At 51.9% G+C, this 21124-nt stretch overlaps 1 protein-coding gene across 1 annotated transcript; it reads right to left on the bottom strand.

The window, feature by feature from the left end:
* Window positions 1–984: 984 nt before the first annotated feature.
* On the bottom strand, window positions 985–21113 carry KIF9 (kinesin family member 9). Its single transcript, XM_051806052.1, has 23 exons — window positions 20964–21113; window positions 20012–20089; window positions 19480–19613; window positions 18633–18720; window positions 17929–18094; window positions 17700–17803; window positions 16657–16881; window positions 15927–16010; window positions 15717–15809; window positions 14876–15023; window positions 14069–14133; window positions 13351–13428; window positions 12208–12276; window positions 11485–11586; window positions 11150–11205; window positions 10457–10718; window positions 9700–9839; window positions 8529–8702; window positions 5750–5958; window positions 4948–5127; window positions 3387–3502; window positions 2000–2104; window positions 985–1223 (listed from the first exon to the last, which is right to left on the bottom strand). The coding sequence occupies exons 1-23, from the start codon at window positions 21057–21059 to the stop codon at window positions 1116–1118; spliced, it is 2880 nt and encodes a 959-aa protein (XP_051662012.1). The 5' UTR covers window positions 21060–21113; the 3' UTR covers window positions 985–1115.
* Between the last annotated feature and the right edge of the window lie 11 nt (window positions 21114–21124).

Genomic DNA, 21124 nt, shown 5'->3' with positions numbered 1-21124 from the left:
AGCAGGGGAGGGGTGGATGGACAAAGGAAAGGCTTAGATCCGATTGTGTGGAAGTGTTTTCTTGGGAAATCCAGCCTGGGTTGAATTTCCAGCAACTTTATGACCCTTTGGAAATAGATAATTCCAAAGGAAAGGTGATTTCTGGGCTGTTCTCCAACTCCCTTCTGGGAAGCAAGTGGTGTTATGGGAATAGAACCAAACTGAACACTGTGGAATTATTAATTTTCCCAATGTTCTGTGGAAATGGAGCGTATGGAAAACCTCCAACCTGAGATGCTTGAATTCGGGATGATCCCACCATGGCTGGCCCTGGTTTGGGCACTGGGATGTTCCTGATGGCCATGGAGCACTTTGGAGATTTCAGCATCATAATTCCAGCTTCCCAAATAATTTTGAGGGAGCTGGGGGGGCTCAGCCTGGAGCAAAGGAGGCTCAGGGGGGACCTTCTGGCTCTGCAACCCCCTGACAGGAGGGGGGAGCCAGGGGGGGGTCGGGCTCTGCTCCCAGGGAACAAGGGACAGGAGGAGGGAATGGCCTCAAGGGGAGGTCTAGGTTGGATTTTAGGGAAAATTCTTTTCTGGGAAGGGCTGTCCAGCCCTGGCACAGCTGCCCAAGGCAGGGGTGGAGTCCCCATCCCTGGAGGGATTTCAAAGCCCTGTGGATGTGGCACTTGGGGACATGGTCAGTGGTGGCCTTGGCAGTGCTGGGGGAACAGCTGGACTCGATCTTGGAGGGCTTTTCCAATCCAAACCATTCCATGATTACCCATAAATTGTTTCATTCCCTTCTCCAGGTGGATCCAACCAGCAAAGACTTGTTGCTCCAACAGCAACAAGCCCAGGAGACCAGTGGCTCCAGCACCAGGAGAGAGGGAGGTGGGAGCAGCCTGGGTTGTCCAGAGGCTCAGGAAAACCAGGGGTGTTTGAACTCCCTGGCTCGTGTCCCGTGCAAACAGCGGGATCGATTCCCAGGGACTGTCCCGACCTGCACAAAGGTTGGATGCTTTGATTTTCCCAGTGTTTATTTTTAAAGATCGATGGTGGACACAAGCACGAGGCACTTTTGTGAGCTGGCATCCCTCAGGGAATGCTGGGATCCAGGCTGAGCCCAGCCTGCTACAGGATGCGCAGAGAGGAGGGGGGTTTGTTCTTCCCGGCGGCCCTGATGATCCCGCGTTTCCTGCGCATTTTCTGCAGGGCCAGCATGGTCCTGTCAAAGGTTTGCTGGGAACAGGGAACACAAAGGGATCAGCTTGGATTTCAGAGCACAGTTCTCACCTGTAAGAGCTTTTTACCTGAAAAATAAAACCAAACCCCTTCCCAGTCTTTCCAGGCGGTGCTGGGAAAAGCTGGAAAAATCCCCGGCACACCAGCGTTGCTCTGCCAGTGGTAGGTCCCAGCAGGCTCCAAGGAGGGCACAACAAATCCTGGGAAATTCTCCTGAGCACTGAAAAGCTGTTTTTGAAATGTTTTCATGGAATCCAGAACAGTTTGGGTTCCAAGGGATCTTAAGGATCGTCTCATTCCAACCCCCTGCCATGGGCAGGGACACCTCCCACTAGCCCAGGTTGCTCCAACCTGGCCTTGGACACTTCAGGGATCCAGGGGCAGCCACAGCTTCTCTGGGAAATCCATTCCAGTCCCTGCCTACCCTCCCAGCCAGGAATTCCTCCCCAGTATCCCATCTCACCCTGCCCTCTGGCACTGGGAAGCCATTCCCTGTGTCCTGTCCCTCCATCCCTTGTCCCCAGTCCCTCTCCAGCTCTCCTGGAGCCCCTTTAGGCCCTGCAAGGGGCTCTCAGGTCTCCTTGGAGCCTTCTCTTCTCCAGGGGAACCCCCCAGCTCTCTCTGGGGGTTCCATTCCAGGTTGGACAGGGCTGGGAGCAACCTGGCATAGTGGAAGGTGTCCCTGCCCATGGCAGGGGGTGGAAAGGGATGGTCCTCGAGGTCCCTCCCAGCCCAGCCCATCCCAGGATGGTCCCTGCCCCAGCTGGGCTCACCTGTTGCTCCACCTGCATCCTGGCCCTGTAGAAGGCGGTGGATCCCGGGCACCCCGGCAGGCAGGTCTCCTGCAGCCGCTCAAACTTGTCCTGCTCATCTTCATCCTGCAGGGAAAAACAGACCCCATTCCATGTGAAAAACACACCTGGAGGCACGAGTCAACTGGTCCCAGTCAATTCAGCCACATCTCCAAAGCCCTGGAAGTGAGAGGTTCCCATTCCTTCACCTTAGATGGGCACATTTGGGCAGGACTTTGGGAGAAGGGTTGGGGCTTTCCCAAAGAAACTTCCCTCAGCCATGCTCTGCCAAGAACTTCCCACAGGACAGTCCCCCTTCTATGCAGGATAATTCCACAGGGTTCTGGATGGCCAAGCTCAGCATGGTCCAGCTCCCAGCTGATGTCCATCCTGGGCTTCTCCAGGGAAAATGGGGAAGGTGTGAGCACACATGGCTTGAATGAAGGACCATTTTAAAGACACCAGCTTCTATTTAACGTTTTCATGCTGGATTTGGCACTTCCAGGGCTGGGGCAGCCACAGCTTCCCTGGGAAACCTGTGCCAGGGCCTCCCCACCCTCCCAGACAGGAATTCCTTCCCAGCATCCCACCTCACCCTGCCCTCTGGCAGTGGGAAGCCATTCCCTGTGTCCTGTCCCTCCATCCCTTGTCCCCAGTCCCTCTCCAGCTCTCCTGGAGCCCCTTTAGGCCCTGCAAGGGGCTCTGGAGTCTCCCTGGAGCCTTCTCTTCTCCAGGGGAACCCCCCCAGCTCTCCCAGCCTGGCTCCAGAGCAGAGGGGCTCCAGCCCTGGCAGCATCTCCGGGGCCTCCTCTGGACTCTCTCCAGCAGCTCCACGTCCTCCTGCTGCTGTTCCCAGGGCTGGGGCAGCTCTGCAGGGGGGTCTCAGCTGAGGGGGCAGAGGGGCAGAATCTTCCCCTCCCCTGCTGTCCATGCTGGGGAGATGCAGGAATTCTGGGAAATGAGAATTTTCCAGGAATGTGCCTTTTCAGGAGCAGGAAAGCCCCCGGCACCCAGAGTGGTGGTTCCTGGCAGAGAACTCGCCAAGTCTCAGTTGCCACAAAAGGAAACACAATAGTTTGGCTGCAAACTTTGGATCCCTCAGGCTGGAAAACCAGGTTGGAAACCAGGCTGGAAACCAGGCTGGAAACCAGGCTCCCAAGCACCCTCCACCTCCAGGCACTTTGCCCAGTGTCTGATATTCCACACATTCCCAGGTCCCTCAGTCACTGTCCTGTTTTAGGCTCTAAATGGATGTGGCTCCAGACAGTCCCTCTCTGCTCACAGAGCACCAGGTCCTCCTCTTCCTCTTCCTCCTCCTCCTCCCTCGTTCCCTCATCCCCACCAAGGAGGATAAGCAGAGACAACTCACCAGGCACATGACCCTGTTCATGGGAATCATTCCAGGCCTGATGCTCCCACCGGGCCTCAGAGCTTCCAGCACATCCTCAGGGATACGGAAGGACTCGTTGTACCAGATCTCAAACTCTGCAAAGCAAAGAGGGGGCATTAACAGCCTGGAATGACCCAAGGGACAACAGTGGGGTGGTTCTCCCTGCCTATGGATCGGGCGGGATCTCAGTGCTCTTAAACCCTCAGAGGGGAGCTCAGAATTCCAAGATCTTGAGTTGAAGCTCTTGGAAAAGTTGATTTAAGGGGGCTGGTGGCTGTGCTGGAGGTGGTTGCTGCTCCTGGGGACATTCCCTGGCCACGAGATGGCACCGTTCCTGCAGCCCACGGATCGGGATCATTCCTTTGGAATGGTCAGCACGTCTGGGGCTCGGGTTTCAATCCCACACGCTCGAGCAGAGCCGCCTGCCATCCCATAATAGCCCGTGACAACAGACAGCAGGTGGGAATTCTGTCCTTATTAATCCTGGGCATTTCCCAGGCACTGCACTGCTGATAGAGAGAGTCTTGGATATTCCAACAAACATCTGGAACACCCAAAAGTGCCAAACCCGGATCCAACGGGAACCAGTGGCTAAGTTAGGATTGGGCCCTGTCTATCCCTGGAACAATCCCTGGCATTTCCTCCACGGAATCTGCTCTGACAGATCCAAGCTGTGCCCTGGCATGTTTGTGGAAATCAAGTGTTGCCATGTGCACAACATCCAAATGTTTGGGACTCTGGCATTCGTACACGGAGGGGACAAATGCAGGGATACAGCAGGGGTAGTTTGAGTGCACAGGTTCCAACCTGGAACACAGCAGGAATTTGCAGGGATCACCCCGGGCAGAGGAGTGACCAAGCTCTGCTTCCTGCCAAGGCTGCAACTCTGGGACCTGGAACTCCCAGGGGGAAGAGGATTCACCTGGAGTCCGGAGCCGCAGCCCTGTCCCAGGGCAATTCCTCAACCACCACCTCGGTTACACAAAACCCAGGATGAGGTCCAGGAGCAGCAGTGGGAGCACTGTTGTTAAATTCCTTGTGGAAAGGTTTTTCCCAGTGTTGCACCTACTGGTGTGACCAAGGAGCAGAGTGTCCTTATTTGGGAGAGAGAATCTGCAGGAATTCAGTGTCAGCTCAAAAAGAAAAGGCACTTAATAAGCAAAAAAATCTGGTCTGGAAGGGAACAGGGAAAAGGACAACAGAGGATGGGAACTGCCTGGAGTGCCAGTACAAGGGGGAATGGCTTCCCACTGCTAGAGGGCAGGATTAGATGGAATATTGGGAAGGAATTCCTGGCTGGGAGGGTGGGGAGGGACTGGAATGGATTTCCCAGAGAAGCTGTGGCTGCCCACCTCTGGAAGTGTCCAAGGCCAGGTTGGAACAACCTGGGCTAGTGGAAGGTGTCCCTGCCCATGGCAGGGGGTGGAATGGGATGATCCTTAAGGTCCCTTCCAACCCAAACCATCCTGGGATTCCGTGATGCTTGTGAATGCTCCAGCCTGGATTTATCCAGAGGCTGCTGGGCCCTGTGGATCCACACCTGAGATGAGCCTTTTCCGGCACTTATCCACCAGCTGTTGGCAGTGCTGGATCTCTGCCTTGAGGTCCTGCAGCTCAGCATAACCAGCCCTGTGCTCTTCCTTCAGCTCCTTCAGCTTCAGGATGAGGGAAAACTCCTTCTCATCGATGATGACCTGGCCCTCCTCGTCAGTGTATTCTCCTGGAGGGGGGAAAGGGAGAGGAATGTCCCTGGTGAGGGAGGAGGGGAGGGGAGGGACAGGGCTCTGCAGGGGGGACAGCCTGGAGGAGGGCTTCACTTGGATCCCATGGAAAAAATCCCAGGGAAGCCGTGGGAAAGGATTTAAAGGCTAAATCCTGGTCAGCGCTTTGGGACAGTTAAACCAGTGCTACTGAGACTCATGGAATGGTTTGGAATGGAAGGGATCTTAAGGATCACCCAGTGCCACCCCCCACCATGGGCAGGGACACCTTCCACTAGCCCAGGTTGCTCCAAGCCCTGTCCAGCCTGGCCTTGGACACTTCCAGGGATCCAGGGGCAGCCACAGCTTCTCTGGGCAACCTGTGCCAGGGCCTCCCCTTCCTAACAGCCAGGAATTCCTTCCCAATATCCCATCTCACCCTGCCCTCAGGTGTAAAGCCTGAGCAGCTCAGCTCAGGGAGGTGAAGTGTGGAGGACCCAGCTGGAGGACTCAGGTGACAGCCCAGCCTGTCCCACTGCCCTGGCAACCAGCAGTGGTGGGTTAGTGGTCTCACCACCCAAAATTCCTTGAAGCCAAGAGCTCCATTCCTCTGCCACATCCTTGTTGGCCACAGGGACTCACCCTCCTGCCACCGCTTCCGCCTCTTCCCCTCCAGAGTCTCCCTGACTCCCTCCATCTCCCGCTTGATGTCGTTGATCCTCCGGGCCAGGGAATTGCTGCTCCTCTTCCTGGCGAGGAGGATGCTCTTGTTCTCCTTGAAGATCCTGCTGATCTCACGTCCAGCCTCCTGCTTAAACAGCTCAAACGCCTCTGCCTTGGATGGGGGGAAGCTGAAACCAGAGAGAGACGTGGAGAGGGCATTTTGTTCTGCTCTGTGGCACAGAATCGTGGAATCATGGAATTGTTGAGGTTGGAAAAGCCCTCCAAGATCACCAAGTCCAACTGCTACCCCAGCACTGCCAAGGCCACCACTGACCATGTCCCCAAGTGCCACATCCACAGGGCTGTTAAGTCCCTCCAGGGATGGGGACTCCACCCCTGCCCTGGGCAGCCTCTTCCAATGTTTTCCAACCACTTTCATGAAGAAATTTTCCCAATATCCCACCTGAGCCTCCCCTGGCACAGCCTGAGGCCCTTCCCTCTCCTCCTGTCCCTTGTTCCCTGGGAGCAGAGCCCGACCCCCCCCGGCTCCCCCCTCCTGTCAGGGGGTTGCAGAGCCAGAAGGTCCCCCCTGAGCCTCCTTTTCTCCAGGCTGAGCCCCCCCAGCTCCCTCAGCCCCTCCTGCTGCTCCAGCCCCTTCCCAGCTCCCTTCCCTTCCCTGGACATGCTCCAGCCCCTCAGTGTTTGTCCTGTGCCTGTGGACCCCAAACCTGACTCCAGGATTTAAGGTGCCTGACCATCCTTGGGAATGGCCATGGATGAGGTTTGATGGGATCCTCTCTGAGGATCTCTGTGTTCTGGCTGTGCCCTGGCATCATTCCCGTGCCAACCTCCAAACCAACTGTCCCCCAGGATACTCCCAGAACAAAGTAATTTACACAGACACCATATTCCTCAGGAGATGCCTCAGAACTGAGCATTCCCTGGAAAGCAGGCCTCTAATGGATTGAGTTTCCACAAAAGTAATGACTATTGTTCCTCCCTATTGTTAAACAAATGCCTTTGCTCTTTCCCCGCTGGATTCCCAGCCTGGATCAGCCACCTCTGCCAACTAAACCCTGGAGCTCCCTGCTTTGCCAACCCCACAGTGCTGCTGCCATGGCTTTGAAGTCCTGCCTGCTTAGAAAGTCTGAATTCCAAGTGGGATGTGTCATTCCCGACTTTCCCATGAAATGCTTTGATGCCAAGATGCCCCCACGAACACCAGCTCTCGTTCCAACAGGAACCACTCTGGGCAGGAGGAGGGAAAACATCACACTCCATGGGTGCTGCTCTGTGCTGCATGAGGCTCTTTGGAGAGCAGGATAGATCTGGGAGCAGAAGGCAGAATCATAGAATTCCAGAATGGTTTGGGTTGGAAGGGACCTTAAGGATCATCTCATTCCAACCCAGGAACCCAGGAGTCCCCACATTCCTCAGTCCAGCCTGGTCAAATCCAAGCTCCAACTGCTGCCATCCCCTGACTGACCTCTTAAGGGCATTTTCCAGCTCCTCAAGGACTGTGGGACGCTGTTCCCGTGCCAAAATCCTGGCAAAGGGCTGTAAACAACAGCCACTGGGCAAACTGCCACAGCTCCAGCTCCACCAGCCAGCTCCGAGCCGCTGGAATTGCTGTGGGATGTGCCTTGTGCAGCTGCAGCTGCAGCAGCTTGTCCTGCCAGCTCCAGGATTTCAGGGATCTCAGAGGAACACTGAATACGTGTGGAGGGCATGGAGGAACACGGAAATGTGCTGAAGTGCTCCGGGAGTAAATTCTCCTGGGACAGTTTCCCTGGGACGCCGATGTCCAGAACCCACAGCCTGGGCTGATCCCTCAGCAGGGGCAGCAGGGCAGGGGGGATTCTGCCCTTCTGCCCCTGTCTCAGCTGAGACCCCCCTGCAGAGCTGCTCCAGCCCTGGGAACAGCAGCAGGAGGACGTGGAGCTGCTGGAGAGAGTCCAGAGGAGGCCCCGGAGATGCTGCCAGGGCTGGAGCCCCTCTGCTCTGGAGCCAGGCTGGGAGAGCTGGGGGGGTTCCCCTGGAGAAGAGAAGGCTCCAGGGAGAGCTGAGAGCCCCTGGTAGGGCCTGAAGGGGCTCCAGGAGAGCTGGAGAGGGACTGGGGACAAGGGATGGAGGGACAGGACACAGGGAATGGCTTCCCAGTGCCAGAGGGCAGGGCTAGGTGGGATATTGGGCAGGAATTCCTGGCTGGGAGGGTGGGGAGGCCCTGGCACAGGTTTCCCAGGGAAACTGTGGCTGCCCCTGGATCTCTGGAAGTGTCCCAGGCCACGCTGGATGGGGCTTGGAACAACCTGGCATAGTTGAAGGTGTCCCTGCCCATGGCAGGGGGTGGGACTGGGTGATCCTTAAGATCCCTTGGAACCCAAACCATTCCATGATTCTCCGATTGTAAGGACCCATTTCCATGACTCTGGGGGGGTTTGTGGCTGGATATGAGGTGTCTCTGCACTTTTCCTGTTAACCAAAGGGGAAGGAATGCTGTAATTTTCAGAGACTTCCCAATTAAAAGTCCAACTGACCAGGACAGAGCTCAAAGCACACGGAGGTGACAACCACCACCAACATTACTGGGTGCTCAGGGTGTTCCCAAAACCATTCCTGTCCTGTATTTTTACATCCAAGCACTGAAGATCCCCCAATCCCTGCTGTTTGCTCTGTAGTTAAGCTCAGGGAACACAGTCCTGTCACTCCAGTGGAAACCACCACCTGGGAAGGGGGATCTACTCCCCTCCAGGGTTACCTGGGCTGCTGGGACTCCTTCCCTGAGGAGAGCTCTTGCTCACTATCTTTTCTATCCTGCTCACTTGCTCCCTCTTCCTCATGCACATCCTTGGTGGGACTTTCTTCCTGAGTTTCTGGTGGTGCAGAACCATCCAGATCCCTTTCAAGGGAAGGGGTCACAAGTTTTTCCTTCCTGCCAGGGTGGAAAAGATGAACCAGGTTAATTAATTTCTTCATCAGAGGGAACTGGAGCCAGAGCTGCTGTTTCCCTGACACAAGAGCTTCGGGGAAATGTCAGGAAGGAGCCAAGCAGGGATTTACTTCTGTAAATTGAAGGATCTTTCTCTGCTCAGGACTCGCTGGCTCCCCCTTCCCTCCCAAAATCTCTTCTCCTTCCCTACTCCTCTGCCAGCTCCCTCCCTGCCTCATCCATGGGCTGCCCATCCCTGCCTGACCAGAGCCAGGCACTGCCAAGGGCCAGGTCCTGCCCTTGGGTCTCAACAACCCTGGAACAGTCCAGGAGCAGGGAAGAGCAGCTGGAAAGCTGGAGAAGGACCTGGAGGTGCTGGTGACAGAAGCTGGACATGAGCCCAGGTGTGCTCAGGGGAGCAAGAGGCCAATGGCCCCTGGTTTGTGTCAGCTCTGGTGTGGCACCACCTCCAACCCTGGGGCAGTTCTGGGCCCTCAGGACAAACACTGAGGGGCTGGAACATGTGCAGGGAAGGGAAGGGAGCTGGGAAGGGGCTGGAGCAGCAGGAGCAGCTGAGGGAGCTGGGGGGGCTCAGCCTGGAGAAAAGGAGGCTCAGGGGGGACCTTCTGGCTCTGCAACCCCCTGACAGGAGGGGGGAGCTGGGGGGGGTCGGGCTCTGCTCCCAGGGAACAAGGGACAGGATGAGAGGGAACGGCCTCAGGCTGTGCCAGGGGAGGATCAGGTTGGATATTGGGAAAATTCCTCCTGGAAAGGGCTGTCCAGCCCTGGCACAGCTGCCCAGGGCAGGGGTGGAGTCCCCATCCCTGGAGGGATTTCAAAGCCCTGTGGATGTGGCACTTGGGGACATGGTCAGTGGTGGCCTTGGCAGTGCTGGGGGAACAGTTGGATTTGATGACCTCAGAGGCCTTTTCCAACCTTGACAATCCCATGATTTCACGATTATCAGAGAAAAGGAAGAACTGCCTGGTGCTTCACTCACTTGATCTGCTCCTCGCTCTTCTTGTCTTCCTTCTTCTCCCCAGGAACGGGTGAGGAAGAGGAAGTTCCAGTCTCCAAAGCCTCTCTCTGCAGCTTTTCCACTTCCTGCACCAAACCAGCATCCAAATCAGCCACACCTGCCTGGAAACAGAAAGGAAGAAACCACCTGTCTGCACCATGGAAGCTGAGCAGCCCTTCCCCAGCAGCTCTCCCACCCCATTGTCCAACCTGACCTGGAAATTCAAACCTCTGTGTTGGAGTCCACAGCAGGATTTATGGACTAGGGATGATACATATCCTTGGCTCCAGAAATTATAAGCATTAAAAGAGGGATCTCAGCAGAGCCAGGTGATCTGACCTCACCTTTTACAAGTGAGATGTAGACAGGGCACCTCCTAGTTTATATCTTATAGGATCAGGGGGAATGTTTAGATGGGATATTGGGAAGGAATTCCTGGCTGGGAGGGTGGTGAGGCCCTGGCCCAGGTGGCCCAGAGAAGCTGTGGCTGCCCCTGGATCCCTGGAAGTGTCCAAGGCCAGGTTGGACAGGGCTTGGAGCAACCTGGGTTAGTGGAAGGTGTCCCTGCCCATGGCAGGGAGTGGGACTGGATGATCCTTAGGATCCCTTCCAACCCAGACCATTCTGGGATTCTAATTCCCATTTAATAGATTATTAAGGTCAGATAATGGGCCCACCCTCTGCTGACAGGAATTCCTCTTCATTAACTGGTGCACCTCTGCACTGCACACATTTTTGCCCAACCCATCCCAGGATCATTTCTCAGTTTGATTTTGACAGGGAAAAGCTGAACTTGAGGCAAATCCCATTTTGGCAGCACAGTAGCCAGTTCTAAGGTGGATTCTGGGCCAGGCATTACCTTATGCTTCTTCTCGTTGTCCTCTTCCTCCTCATCTTCCACCTCCTCACCAACCTCAGACCCAAAGTCAGCCTTGGACTCCCCCCTGTCTCTCAGCAGGTATTTGCTCTGTAACTTGGCCTCTATGTCCTTCTCCTGTTGACTGGGGGAGAAAACAGCTCCTGAAGCATCACATTCCACATGGGAAAACCTGTGATCCTGCCAGCATCAGATTTCCAAAGAAAACCCCCTTTTCCCCTTGGTCTCATCCCCAAACACCCCACCTTCCCCCTCCACGCTTCCCACAGCCATCAGAATCTTTATCCACTCTCTTCCTCTCTTTTTCCATGACTTCCCTTCAGGTCTCCTGGATATTGAAGCTTTTTGATGGGTATTTTTATACTTTCCATAACTGTGATCCAGATTAAATCACACTAACTCTGCTCATTCCCATCACCTTATTTTAACCTTTAATCCAGGCTGGAAGGGGCTTGGAGCAACCTGTGGAAGGTGTCCCTGCCCATGGCAGGGGTGGAACTGGATGAGCTTTAAGGTCCTTCCATCCCAAACCATCCTGGAATCCCATGATCTTACCTTATAATCGCTTTGAACTGTTTAAACACCTCCTGGATTTGCCTGATGTTCACTATCTGAGGAAGAGAGGCATAAATCCAACAATGTTGGTATTCATTCTTTAAAGAAGTTCCAAATAAACCAATTTAAAGGGTTTTAGGACTGAGGAAAATTGTCCTCAATCTTCCAAAACATGGAGACAGTCCCTAATGTGCAAAAAAGGAGTTAAATTACAGTTCTGTAGTGCTTTGGGGTGGAAAAAAAAGCCTCTTCAGAAGACACTTTTATTGTGTCCTCCTGGAGGAAAATGGGATGGAAGCAATATTTCAGTCCTTTTTCACCAAAAAGCCACTTACATCGATCTCCTCAATGTCTCCTCTGAGGTATTTGTGGACTTGGGATTTAATTGCTGCTCTCTGGGCCCCAGTCAGGGGGCTGTAAGTCACCAAACGATTTTCCTAAGGGAAAAATGTGGAAAACTGAGGATCAGGGAGTTACAAACCGGTGGGGGGGAGAGGAGAATGATGGGGACAAAGCTTTCAGCAGGGCCTGCCGGGGTGGGACAAGGGGGGAGGGTTTGAAACTAAAAGGGGGGAGATTCACACTGGATTTAAGGAAGGAATTCTTCTCTGGGAGGGTGGCACAGGTTGTCCTGAGAAGCTGGAACTGTTCCAGGCCAGGCTTGATGGGGCTTGGAGCAACCTGGGCTAGTGGGAGGTGTCCCTGCCCATGGCAGGGGGTGGCACTGGATGATCCTTAAGGTCCCTTCCAACCCAAACCAGTCTGGAACTCCAGAATTCCACCAGTCTGGCAAACACCTGACATTACTGTGCCCATTTCTGATTGGGATTCTCATCACCTGACCTGGCAGGTGATGGGATTTGGGAAGCAAACATTCCCCTTCCCATTCCAACCAGCAACAGAAGGGCTTCAAGAGCCTTAAAAAAACATCTCTTTGTTTTTTGTTACAACAAAACCTCCCTGTGGGATCTTCAGAGCTTCCCTAAACCCCAAAAGATGGTGTTGGAAGCAGAAGGAAGAATCCAATCCCACTGGACACTGAGTTAACTGATCCTTACAAACATGTCCTTCATGGTTAGTTCGTGCTTCAGGAGATCAATCTCCTCCTCCAGAGCCTTCACTGACACCTAACAGGGAAAAAAAGGGTGAGCAAATCACTGAATTATATTGGAGGGGGGAAAAAAAACCCTAAAAGCAGCACAGAACTGGCTGCTGGAGGATATCCCAGCTGGACAGCAGCTCCCTCAGGGTTTACAGAGGGAATTGGTGGGTCTGGAACACATTTTGCCCTTGATTAGCTCCCAGTAGGACAGTTTCTGTCCTGCAGAGTCTCCTTAAGCCATCAAAAGAAGGGCCACCTGCTTTTTAATGTGATGATTTCCTGATCTGGCATTGCAGGGATCAGCAAGTTCCAGATTCTGGGATATTATCTGGGAAGCCAAGCAGAAGTGAGCAGCTCTGACCCCACTGGGACAGAGGAGGGAGCCTCCTGGGCTGGGTTGGACTGCATGGCTCCAGAACCTGGAATACCTTCAAGGATTCACTCTTTAAAATGTGTTTCCAGAAAGGTATGAGTACCCAAACCTTGGGATTCAGGGAGAACTGGACACTGTTTTGAAGGGACCTGTGAAGCATCAAAGCACAAAGGTTCCTTAAACACTCCAATTTCAGCTCCTCTGGTTTGGTTTTTTCCGCTCCTCCAGCTGTGGAAGTACCCTCAGGACACCTAAAATCCTGTGATCCTTGTCCTTAAATTATTCTTTAAATAATTCCTTAAATTATTTCCTTGTTTAACCAAGTTTTCCCAGTTGTGGAAAAGATGTTACTTCACCAGCAGGAATGGGGATAACGCCGTGTAAAGCTGCAGGTAGGACTGGGGTGATTTCCCCACATGTCAGGGGAGTAATTCACAATAAAATATCTCTGTTGAGAGGTGAATCTTATCAGAAAAAGATTCACATGCAGCTGAAAAAATTTCCACATGTCACTGCCTGGCTGTTCCCTCTCAGCTAACTGGATACCTATTTAAAATGTTTAATATTAATCCATTTTATCATCCACCTAAAATTAGCAATGTCAGCTTGGCTGAGAAGGGATGACTTATGGAACTACCTAATTTTCCTCTCATTTTTAAGGTTATTATCCTAAATATTAATGAATTTGAGCAAAAATTCCTTCCTCCATTCCCGTTCTTTCCTTACCTCCTGCTCAAACGTCACGTTGGCAGCTGGCTCTGCCATGATCCACCTCATCCTGGTGGCAAAGCGCAGGGAAGACAACTGGAAAACAAGGATTTTTAAGGAACTGAAAGAGATACTGGCAGGGAGATCATTTTCCAAACCTGTTACTGCTTAATTAAGTCAGATACAAGGACACAGAAATATAAAAAAATCTATTTAACTGCTCCGTGTCAGATGCAAGGACATGGAAATATAAAATCTATTTAACTGTTTAGTTTTAATCCATTTAAAGTCTATGTCACTGCTCCAAGGGATTCCCTCCTGTGTGTTACAGGTGTGGTTAAGCTCATCCAGTTCACAAAGGGAGATTGTCTCTGATTTTATCATTTCACAGGTTAAAAACCAACCTGTTGGGAGGTTCCTCCTGATTCCTGATCCAGCTCTGCTGTGAACTGGTGCAATTCCAGTGAGCCCATTATGTGATGTCTCATGGAAACCCATTAGAGCTGGATAATAATGATAATTAACACTCTCCAGTGAGCTAAAATGTGAGCTGCCCTGCTCCAGGCTCTCAGCTGACAGGAGTCTGTTTTCTGAGCCTCTGAGATAAAATGAGCTTTCCAAGGTTTGGGATGAATCAGGCAGGATGTTTCCCTGCCAGAACCCTCCAGAGGCTGTTCTGCAAACCCAGGAGCAGCAGGAACAAGGCTTGGATCCTGCAGGAATCCCTTCAACTCACCGTCTCTTCCACATGAGCAGCTTCCCCACAGATGTTGGTCACCAGGACAGTGTTGCAGTTGCCCCCTGGGAAAAAATAATAATAAAAATAAAGCAAAAAATATAATTGGGGGGTGGGGGTGGGTGTTGTCTCCTTTTCTGGAATTCATTATATTGTGTGCTGTTTAAAATACAGAAGAATCACAAAATTCCAGAATGGGTTGGGTTAGAAGGGACCTTAAGGATCATCCCATCCCACCCCCTGCCATGGGCAGGGACACCTCCCACTAGCCCAGATTGCTCCAACCTGGCCTTGGACACTTCCAGGGATCCAGGGGCAGCCACAGCTTCTCTGGGCAACCTGTGCCAGGGCCTCCCCACCCTCCCAGCCAGGAATTCCTGCCCAGTATTCCACCTAAAGCCACTTTGATTTGAAGATGCCCAAAGGACACAGCCAGAGTGTGACTGTCCCTCCAGAGGGCACAGAGTGACTTCAAAACAAAGGTCAGGTGTGTTTCCATGGAGTGACAATGCAAGGAAAACATGGGAATAAAAACTGTGATTTCCAGGAGTTTATAAAGGTTGTGTTTTTCAGGATTACCAGAGAAGCTGTGGATTCCATATCTCTGGAAGTGTCCAAGGCCAGGTTGGAGCAACCTGGGCTAGTGGAAGGTGTCCCTGGCCATGGCAGGGGGTGGCACTGGGTGAGGTTTAATGTCCCTTCCAACCCAAACCATTCCATGATAAATCATGGCCTTAGGACTTAATATTCTCATAGAAACAGCACTTTTAGGAGCCCTTTGGGGCTGTTGTGAGGCCCAGCCCTTACCCAGGGAGTCCTTGAGGACGTGGGTGAGTTTGCTCTGCCGGAAGGGAATGTGGTCCCTCCAGGGATCAGCCAGGGCCAGGATGATTTGCTCAAGGAACGTCAGGGACCTGTTGATGTAGGAGTTCTCTTTCTGGATGTGTCCTGCAGACTGCAAGGGAGATCAAAAGGGGAAGTTTCCATAACATGTTTCTGGCCAAACAGCAGGAAAAAGCAGAGAAAAAACCTCCGAGGGTCAGGAGTTGATTCAGACCCAACAAATTCATGATCTGGAGCTTTCTCCAGTTTGAAAACAAGCTTTCAGAGACCTCAATTTTTCATTACAAGCCTACAAGGACTTGGATTTCCTTCCCAAAGGATGTGTTTGTCACGGGGCTGGCGCAATTTAAATTCTGATCAATACAGAATGTTATGGAATCAGGGAATTGCTGAGGGTTGGAAAAGGCCTCTGAGACTGAGACCAACCAAGCACTGCCAAGGCCACCACTGACCATGTCCCCAAATGCCACATCCACAGGGCTTTGAAATCCCTCCAGGGATGGGGACTCCACCCTGCCCTGGGCAGCTGTGCCAGGGCTGGGCAGCCCTTCCCAGGAGGAAGTTTCCCTGGGAGCAGAGCCCGACCCCCCCTTGACTCCCCCCTCCTGTCAGGGAGCTGCAGAGCCAGAAGGTCCCCCCTGAGCCTCCTTTTCTCCAGGCTGAGCCCCCCCAGCTCCCTCAGCTGCTCCTGCTGCTCCAGCCCCTTCCCCAGTTCCCTTCCCTTCCCTGGACACGCTCCAGCCCCTCCATGTCTTGTCCTGAGGGGCCCAAAACACGTGGGATCCGAGGGGTTCCCAACACTCACCGGGATCTCACTCAGTCTCTCAGAACCTGCCAGGTCTATCAAGGTGATTTTAGATTTAATGCCCTTGAGATTCCTGTAAACCCTGGAATGACACTGAGGGAGAACAGAATATAAACTGCACTTGAACTGAAACACAGTAAAAAAAACCAGACTGCAAAGGTCCTCTTTGAATCTCTAAAAAGCTGTTTGAAACATCTCTAGAGCTCTCACCTCAATATAAATAGTAAAGATGCAGTGGGATCTGGAGGAATTCTTATTCAGGGCGTGCTCTGCTATTGCTCTGTTGGTCCCACCCTGCAGATGGAGACAAAATTCAAGGCTCAGCTCAAGGGATTGTGGCTTTTTGAGGAAACACCTCCCTGGATCTTTCAGTTTCCCGCAGAAGAGCAGCTTTCCCTTCTCCAGGTGAACAACCCCAGCAATCCCAGCCTTCATCAGCATCCTTCTGCTCTTTAAAAAGGGATTTCCAGCACATTCCGGAGCTCAGGACACCATGGGCCCGTCATTAAAAAGGCCAGAGAAAGGTTTTAAGGACACCAGATGGCTCTGGGTGAGAACACACTTCCTGCTTCCAGATCCAACCATTTATTCCTGTTCTCCTCATGAACTGAAGGAGCCACAAGGAAAAGATGCTGATCTAAGCAATCAGACTCCCCTCACAAATCCAACCCATTGTGTGAACAGTCCTGCTGTAAAATCTAACCATGATCACCCCAACCTATCTGCCAAAGACCCTTTTCTTGGAGCATCTCCCAGAATCCCTGTGCCAGGGACATTTTCCTTGGGAGAACAAGGGTTGCAAAGATGTTCCACCCACAATAAAGAGAACAAAGAGTGTTGGCTGACCAACCCTCCTGGCCACACACCTCCTGCTTCCCTGCCCCCTCCCTCAGCCAACAAAATAATACAGAGAATAAAGGGAATATTTGGGTTCTCTTGCCTCAGAAAGGAGATTTAGGGCCTCCTTCTCGTGGCTGACAGGATGGATGGACAGACCCTTGACACAAACCCCCTGAGGGGAATCCAGGACAGCCAAGGGGGTGTTCCTGGAACCACGGCCCAGCCCCGGGCCCAGGAGGTCAAACAGGGCCTCGTTGTAGACTTCCAGGTAGGAAATTAGGACAGTGATGGAGAGGCCAGGGGATTCTTTAGCTGCTTGGAAGACCTGCACAATGACACAGAGTTTGTCTCTGTTCACAGACAGGATTTTTAGCTATTTATGGCTTCCCAGAGAAGATACTTCTATGTAGATGTTTATGTAAGATATAAACAGATATAAGATTAAAATAGATATGATTAAAATAGATATGACAGAAATAGATATAAGATATTAAGCTATATATAAGCTATACATTTATCTAAGATATGTAGAGATATGTATATAGAGATATTTCTGAACAGCTCCAAGTACATTTGGGTGTGTGGAGTTAAATCTGAGCTGTGGTTGCCTGAGGGCTTGACTTGGATTTGGATTCAATGATCTTATGGAATCAGAGAATCCTGGAATGCTGTAGGCTGGAAAGGACCTTAAGGATCACCCAGTGCCACCCCCTGCCATGGGCAGGGACACCTTCCACTAGCCCAGGTTGCTCCAACCTGGCCTTGGACACTTCCAGGGATCCAGGGGCAGCCACAGCTTCTCTGGGCAACCTGGGCCAGGGCCTTAGAGGCATTTTCCAATGTTAATGGTTTTATGATCAGTTTTAACAGGATATCACAAAATGGTAGCTTGGAAAACACCCCTTTGGAAGGCTTGGTGACCTTTGGGGAGCAGCAAGAATTTTCCACGAGCAGGTAGAACTAAACCTCTGTGAATGACAGCCAAGCTGCTTTATTTCTTTAACCCTCATCCCTTAGGTGAAATGAAGGGGGGAAAAAAGACATAAATCATATTCACTGTGTTAAAACACTTTTATATCAGCGAGAGCAGATACAAGAGGTGTCCCTGGTATTCCTCCCAGCCCCTCTTCCCAGACCCAGTACCTGCTGGATAGCTCTGGGGATGATCCCTCGGTGCTTGTACTTAGTTGCTCCAGTCATGGTGTAAGTTTTACCAGCCCCAGTTTGCCCATAACACATGATGGTGCCTGGAAAATCCCAAACCAAAAGGATAAACTCGGGGGGGGGGAGCCTCAAACAGAACAGCCAATGGATCTGTCCTCAAACCAAACCCCTATTTATTGTCAAAATTACAAAAATAGCAATAAATCACCATTGTAGCCACGTAAAGCTGCAGCCACCAAGTCCCTGGCCACAGTCTCATAAACCTTGTCCTGGGAGGTGTTGTGGAGGAGCCCATCCATCCTGAAGGACCAGTCAGTGGAGGAGTTGTTCACAATCCCTCCCCTGGCATCTTTTTCGATGTGGATGTCGATGCTCTGCAACCCAAAAAGAGAGGGAGACCAATTCAACAGCCATGAGGAGCTCCAGGGATTGGGGACCTGCAATTAAGTAGGAAAGGGAGCACAAACACCAGGATTATTTCACTCCCTTGGATGGTTATGGATGTGGTAAAAATACCTGGTAATACTCTCTAATTTCTGGGGGTAATTATTCTAAATAAAGAAGAAATGTGGTTAAGCTCAACTGTTTAAATTTCAATTATTTTGTGTCTCAGGGAAATTCTGAATTAAGCACGAGAAGGTGAAGGGAGGAACTTGCACAAGGGGGGATAGAAATACTGTGCCAAGCTGTGGTTCCCACTGGGAATTCCTCCTGGATCAGTCAGTCCTGGTGATTGTACCACCAGAAGTGTGTTTTCCATAGTCGACACCACTGTCAGGCAGGAACACGGGAACCAACACGCCCCAAAACGTTATCCATGGCCTTAAGGGATGAGAAAATCCTGCCTTTTCCATGGGCAAAGCTGAAAGCAAACTCCAAACCTTTCCCATTTGGGAATTTCTTTCACTCTACCTTGTTGTCTGTCCCAAACTTGATCATGTCTTGGGCAAAATGAGCCGTGGGCTTGACTCGCACAAAGGCCTGGATTGGTTTTATGGGTCTAAACAGAGAGGGAAAAGCCAGGAAAATAAGGATGTTGCAATCCCTAAAATGACATTTATATCAGTTGTCGGGAAAAGGAGAACTCCAGAGCAGTCAAATTTACAAATTAAGTGTTGGTAAAGGTTCAGCTGCAGTTTTTATTCTTTATTAAAAGCAACTGCGGGCAAAGAGCTGCTGGAAATCCTTTCCAGCCTTGTCCTGCTTGGAAAACTGAAAAGAGAAGGGTCTTAATGATCCTGATTTCCTCCTGTGTGCCAGGCACAGGAGTGTTCAATAACACAAGTTTTCTTCCTCTCAGGCTTGCAAAGGGAAATATTTGCATGAATAGGAGGGGGATTTTCTTTTGTTTGATTTTCTTTTTTTTAAAATATTTTAAATTCCAAAAAAAATACCCAAACTTCAGTTTCCTGGAGCAAATATCCAGCCAGGCTGGAGGATCTGCTGAGTAAAACCCACCTGAGGAGGGCTCAGGGATCATCCAGCTGCTAAAGCTGCACCTGAGACATATGAACTGAATGTTTGGGAATCCCTGGAAGGTGTAGATCCCATATTTTCCCCTCAATTATTTCCTCCAGACAGCCTGTGCTCAGTAATTATGTAATAATTAGTGATAACTTCTAGTTCGGGACAAAATCTTTTGAATTTCTGGTACATTCAGGATTCCTGGGATCTCTCCACCATTTTACCTGCTCTGAAATGAAATGTGGAGGTTGGAGCTGAACCAAGACTTGTTGGATTTAAAACCTTTGGGGGATACCTGAAAGAGTCACTATCAGGGAACAGAGAGAAATTGCTGTTCCCCTCCTCCTCCTCCTCCTCCTCCTCCTCCTCCTCCTCCTCTTCCTCCTCCTCCCTCTCCTGGGCCTGGGATCTCCTGGAGATTGCAGAAGCCTGTCCAAAAAAAAAAAAACCAAAACCCAGTGTTGGAGTAGCTGGGAATTATTTCTTCAAAGCAAGAAGTACAGCAGGGGAAAGGAGGAAGGGAAAATCCTGGGGAAGAATTCTCCTATGAATCAGAGAGAACAAATTCCAAACGAGTGGAATTTTCCTCGCTGCAACAATGCCTGTTGCTGGATGTGAGGATAAAAGCAACGATTCCTGGGAGTGTTTCTAAACACCAGGAGATGGGAAGCAACAGGTTGTCCAGAGAAGTTGTGGCTGCCCCACCCCTGGAAGTGTCCAAGGCCAGGTTGGATGGGGCTTGGAGCAACCTGGGCTAGTGGATGTGCTTTCAGGTCCCTTCCAACCCAAACCACTCCAGGATTCCAAGTGGGCCCAGCTGGGATTACCCTTGAATTAGTCTTTGTTTTGGAGGGAGAACCTCGTCGCTCTTCTGACCCCTGAACCTTCTTCTGCTTCTCTTCCTCCTGCCAGAGAAAAACAGACCCCATTTCATGTGAAAAACACACCTGGAGACCCGGAAAAACCGATCCCTTTTGCCACACTGAACATGGATTCAGCCATCTCTCCAAGGCTTTGGAATTGAGAAGTTCCCCTTCCAACAGCTCAGGTGGGCAGGACTTTGGGCAAAATCCATCTCCAAGAGTTGGGAATTGCCCAGAGAAGCTGTGGCTGCCCCATCCCTGGAATGTCCAAGGCCAGGTTGGAGCAACCTGGGCTAGTGGAAGGTGTCCCTGCCCCTGGCAGGGGGTTGGAATTAAATGATCCTTTAGGTCCTTTCCAGCCCAAACCAGCCTGGAATTCTGTGCCCAGCTGGGATTACCTGTTGGAAGGAGGAGGCAGAACCTTGTTGTTTTTCCAGCTGCTCAACCTCCTCCTGCTGATGTTTCTCCTGCCAGGGAAACACAGACCCCATTCCATGGGAAAAACACAATACCTGGACACACACGGACCAACTGATCCTGTTTTGCTGCACCAAACACGGATTGAGCGATCTCTCCAAAGCCTTGGAAGTGAGAGGTTCCCTTCCCACACCTCGAGTGAGAAGATTTGGGCAGGAATTTGTGCAAAATCCGTCTGGAAAGGTTGGGACTTTCCAAGGGAAGCTGTGGCTGCCCCTGGATCCCTGGAAGTGTCCCAGGCCAGGTTGGAGCAACCTGAGATAGTGGCAGGTGTCCCTGCCCATGGCACGGGGTGGAAAAAATGATCTTTAAGCTCCCTTCCATCCCAAACCGTTCCGGGGGGGGGGAGAAGGGGGGATGCTGTGAGGGGGAGAGCGATGCCTGGGGGGCTGATGCCGCCGGTGTGACCGCGCTCCCGGAGCCAGCAGCACCGACTAACCCTTGCGGAGCGAGGCGGCGACTCCTTCGTCATCCCCTTGCCCGGGCTTGGGCTCCGGCTCCGGTTTCGGCTCGAGGAGGCGTCCAGTGTTGCCATGGCAGCGTCCACTTCCTGTTCTCCATGGCAACGGCGGCTTCCGGTCCGTCCCGGAAGCGGAGCGG

This window comes from Manacus candei, unplaced genomic scaffold, assembly GCF_025592945.1.
Source record: "Manacus candei isolate 608988 ecotype Guabito, Panama unplaced genomic scaffold, ASM2559294v1 h1tg000066l, whole genome shotgun sequence".
Lineage (NCBI taxonomy): Eukaryota > Metazoa > Chordata > Aves > Passeriformes > Pipridae > Manacus > Manacus candei.
The sequence above is the reverse complement of the archived record's forward strand: the minus strand, read 5'-3'. Positions and strand labels throughout refer to the sequence as shown.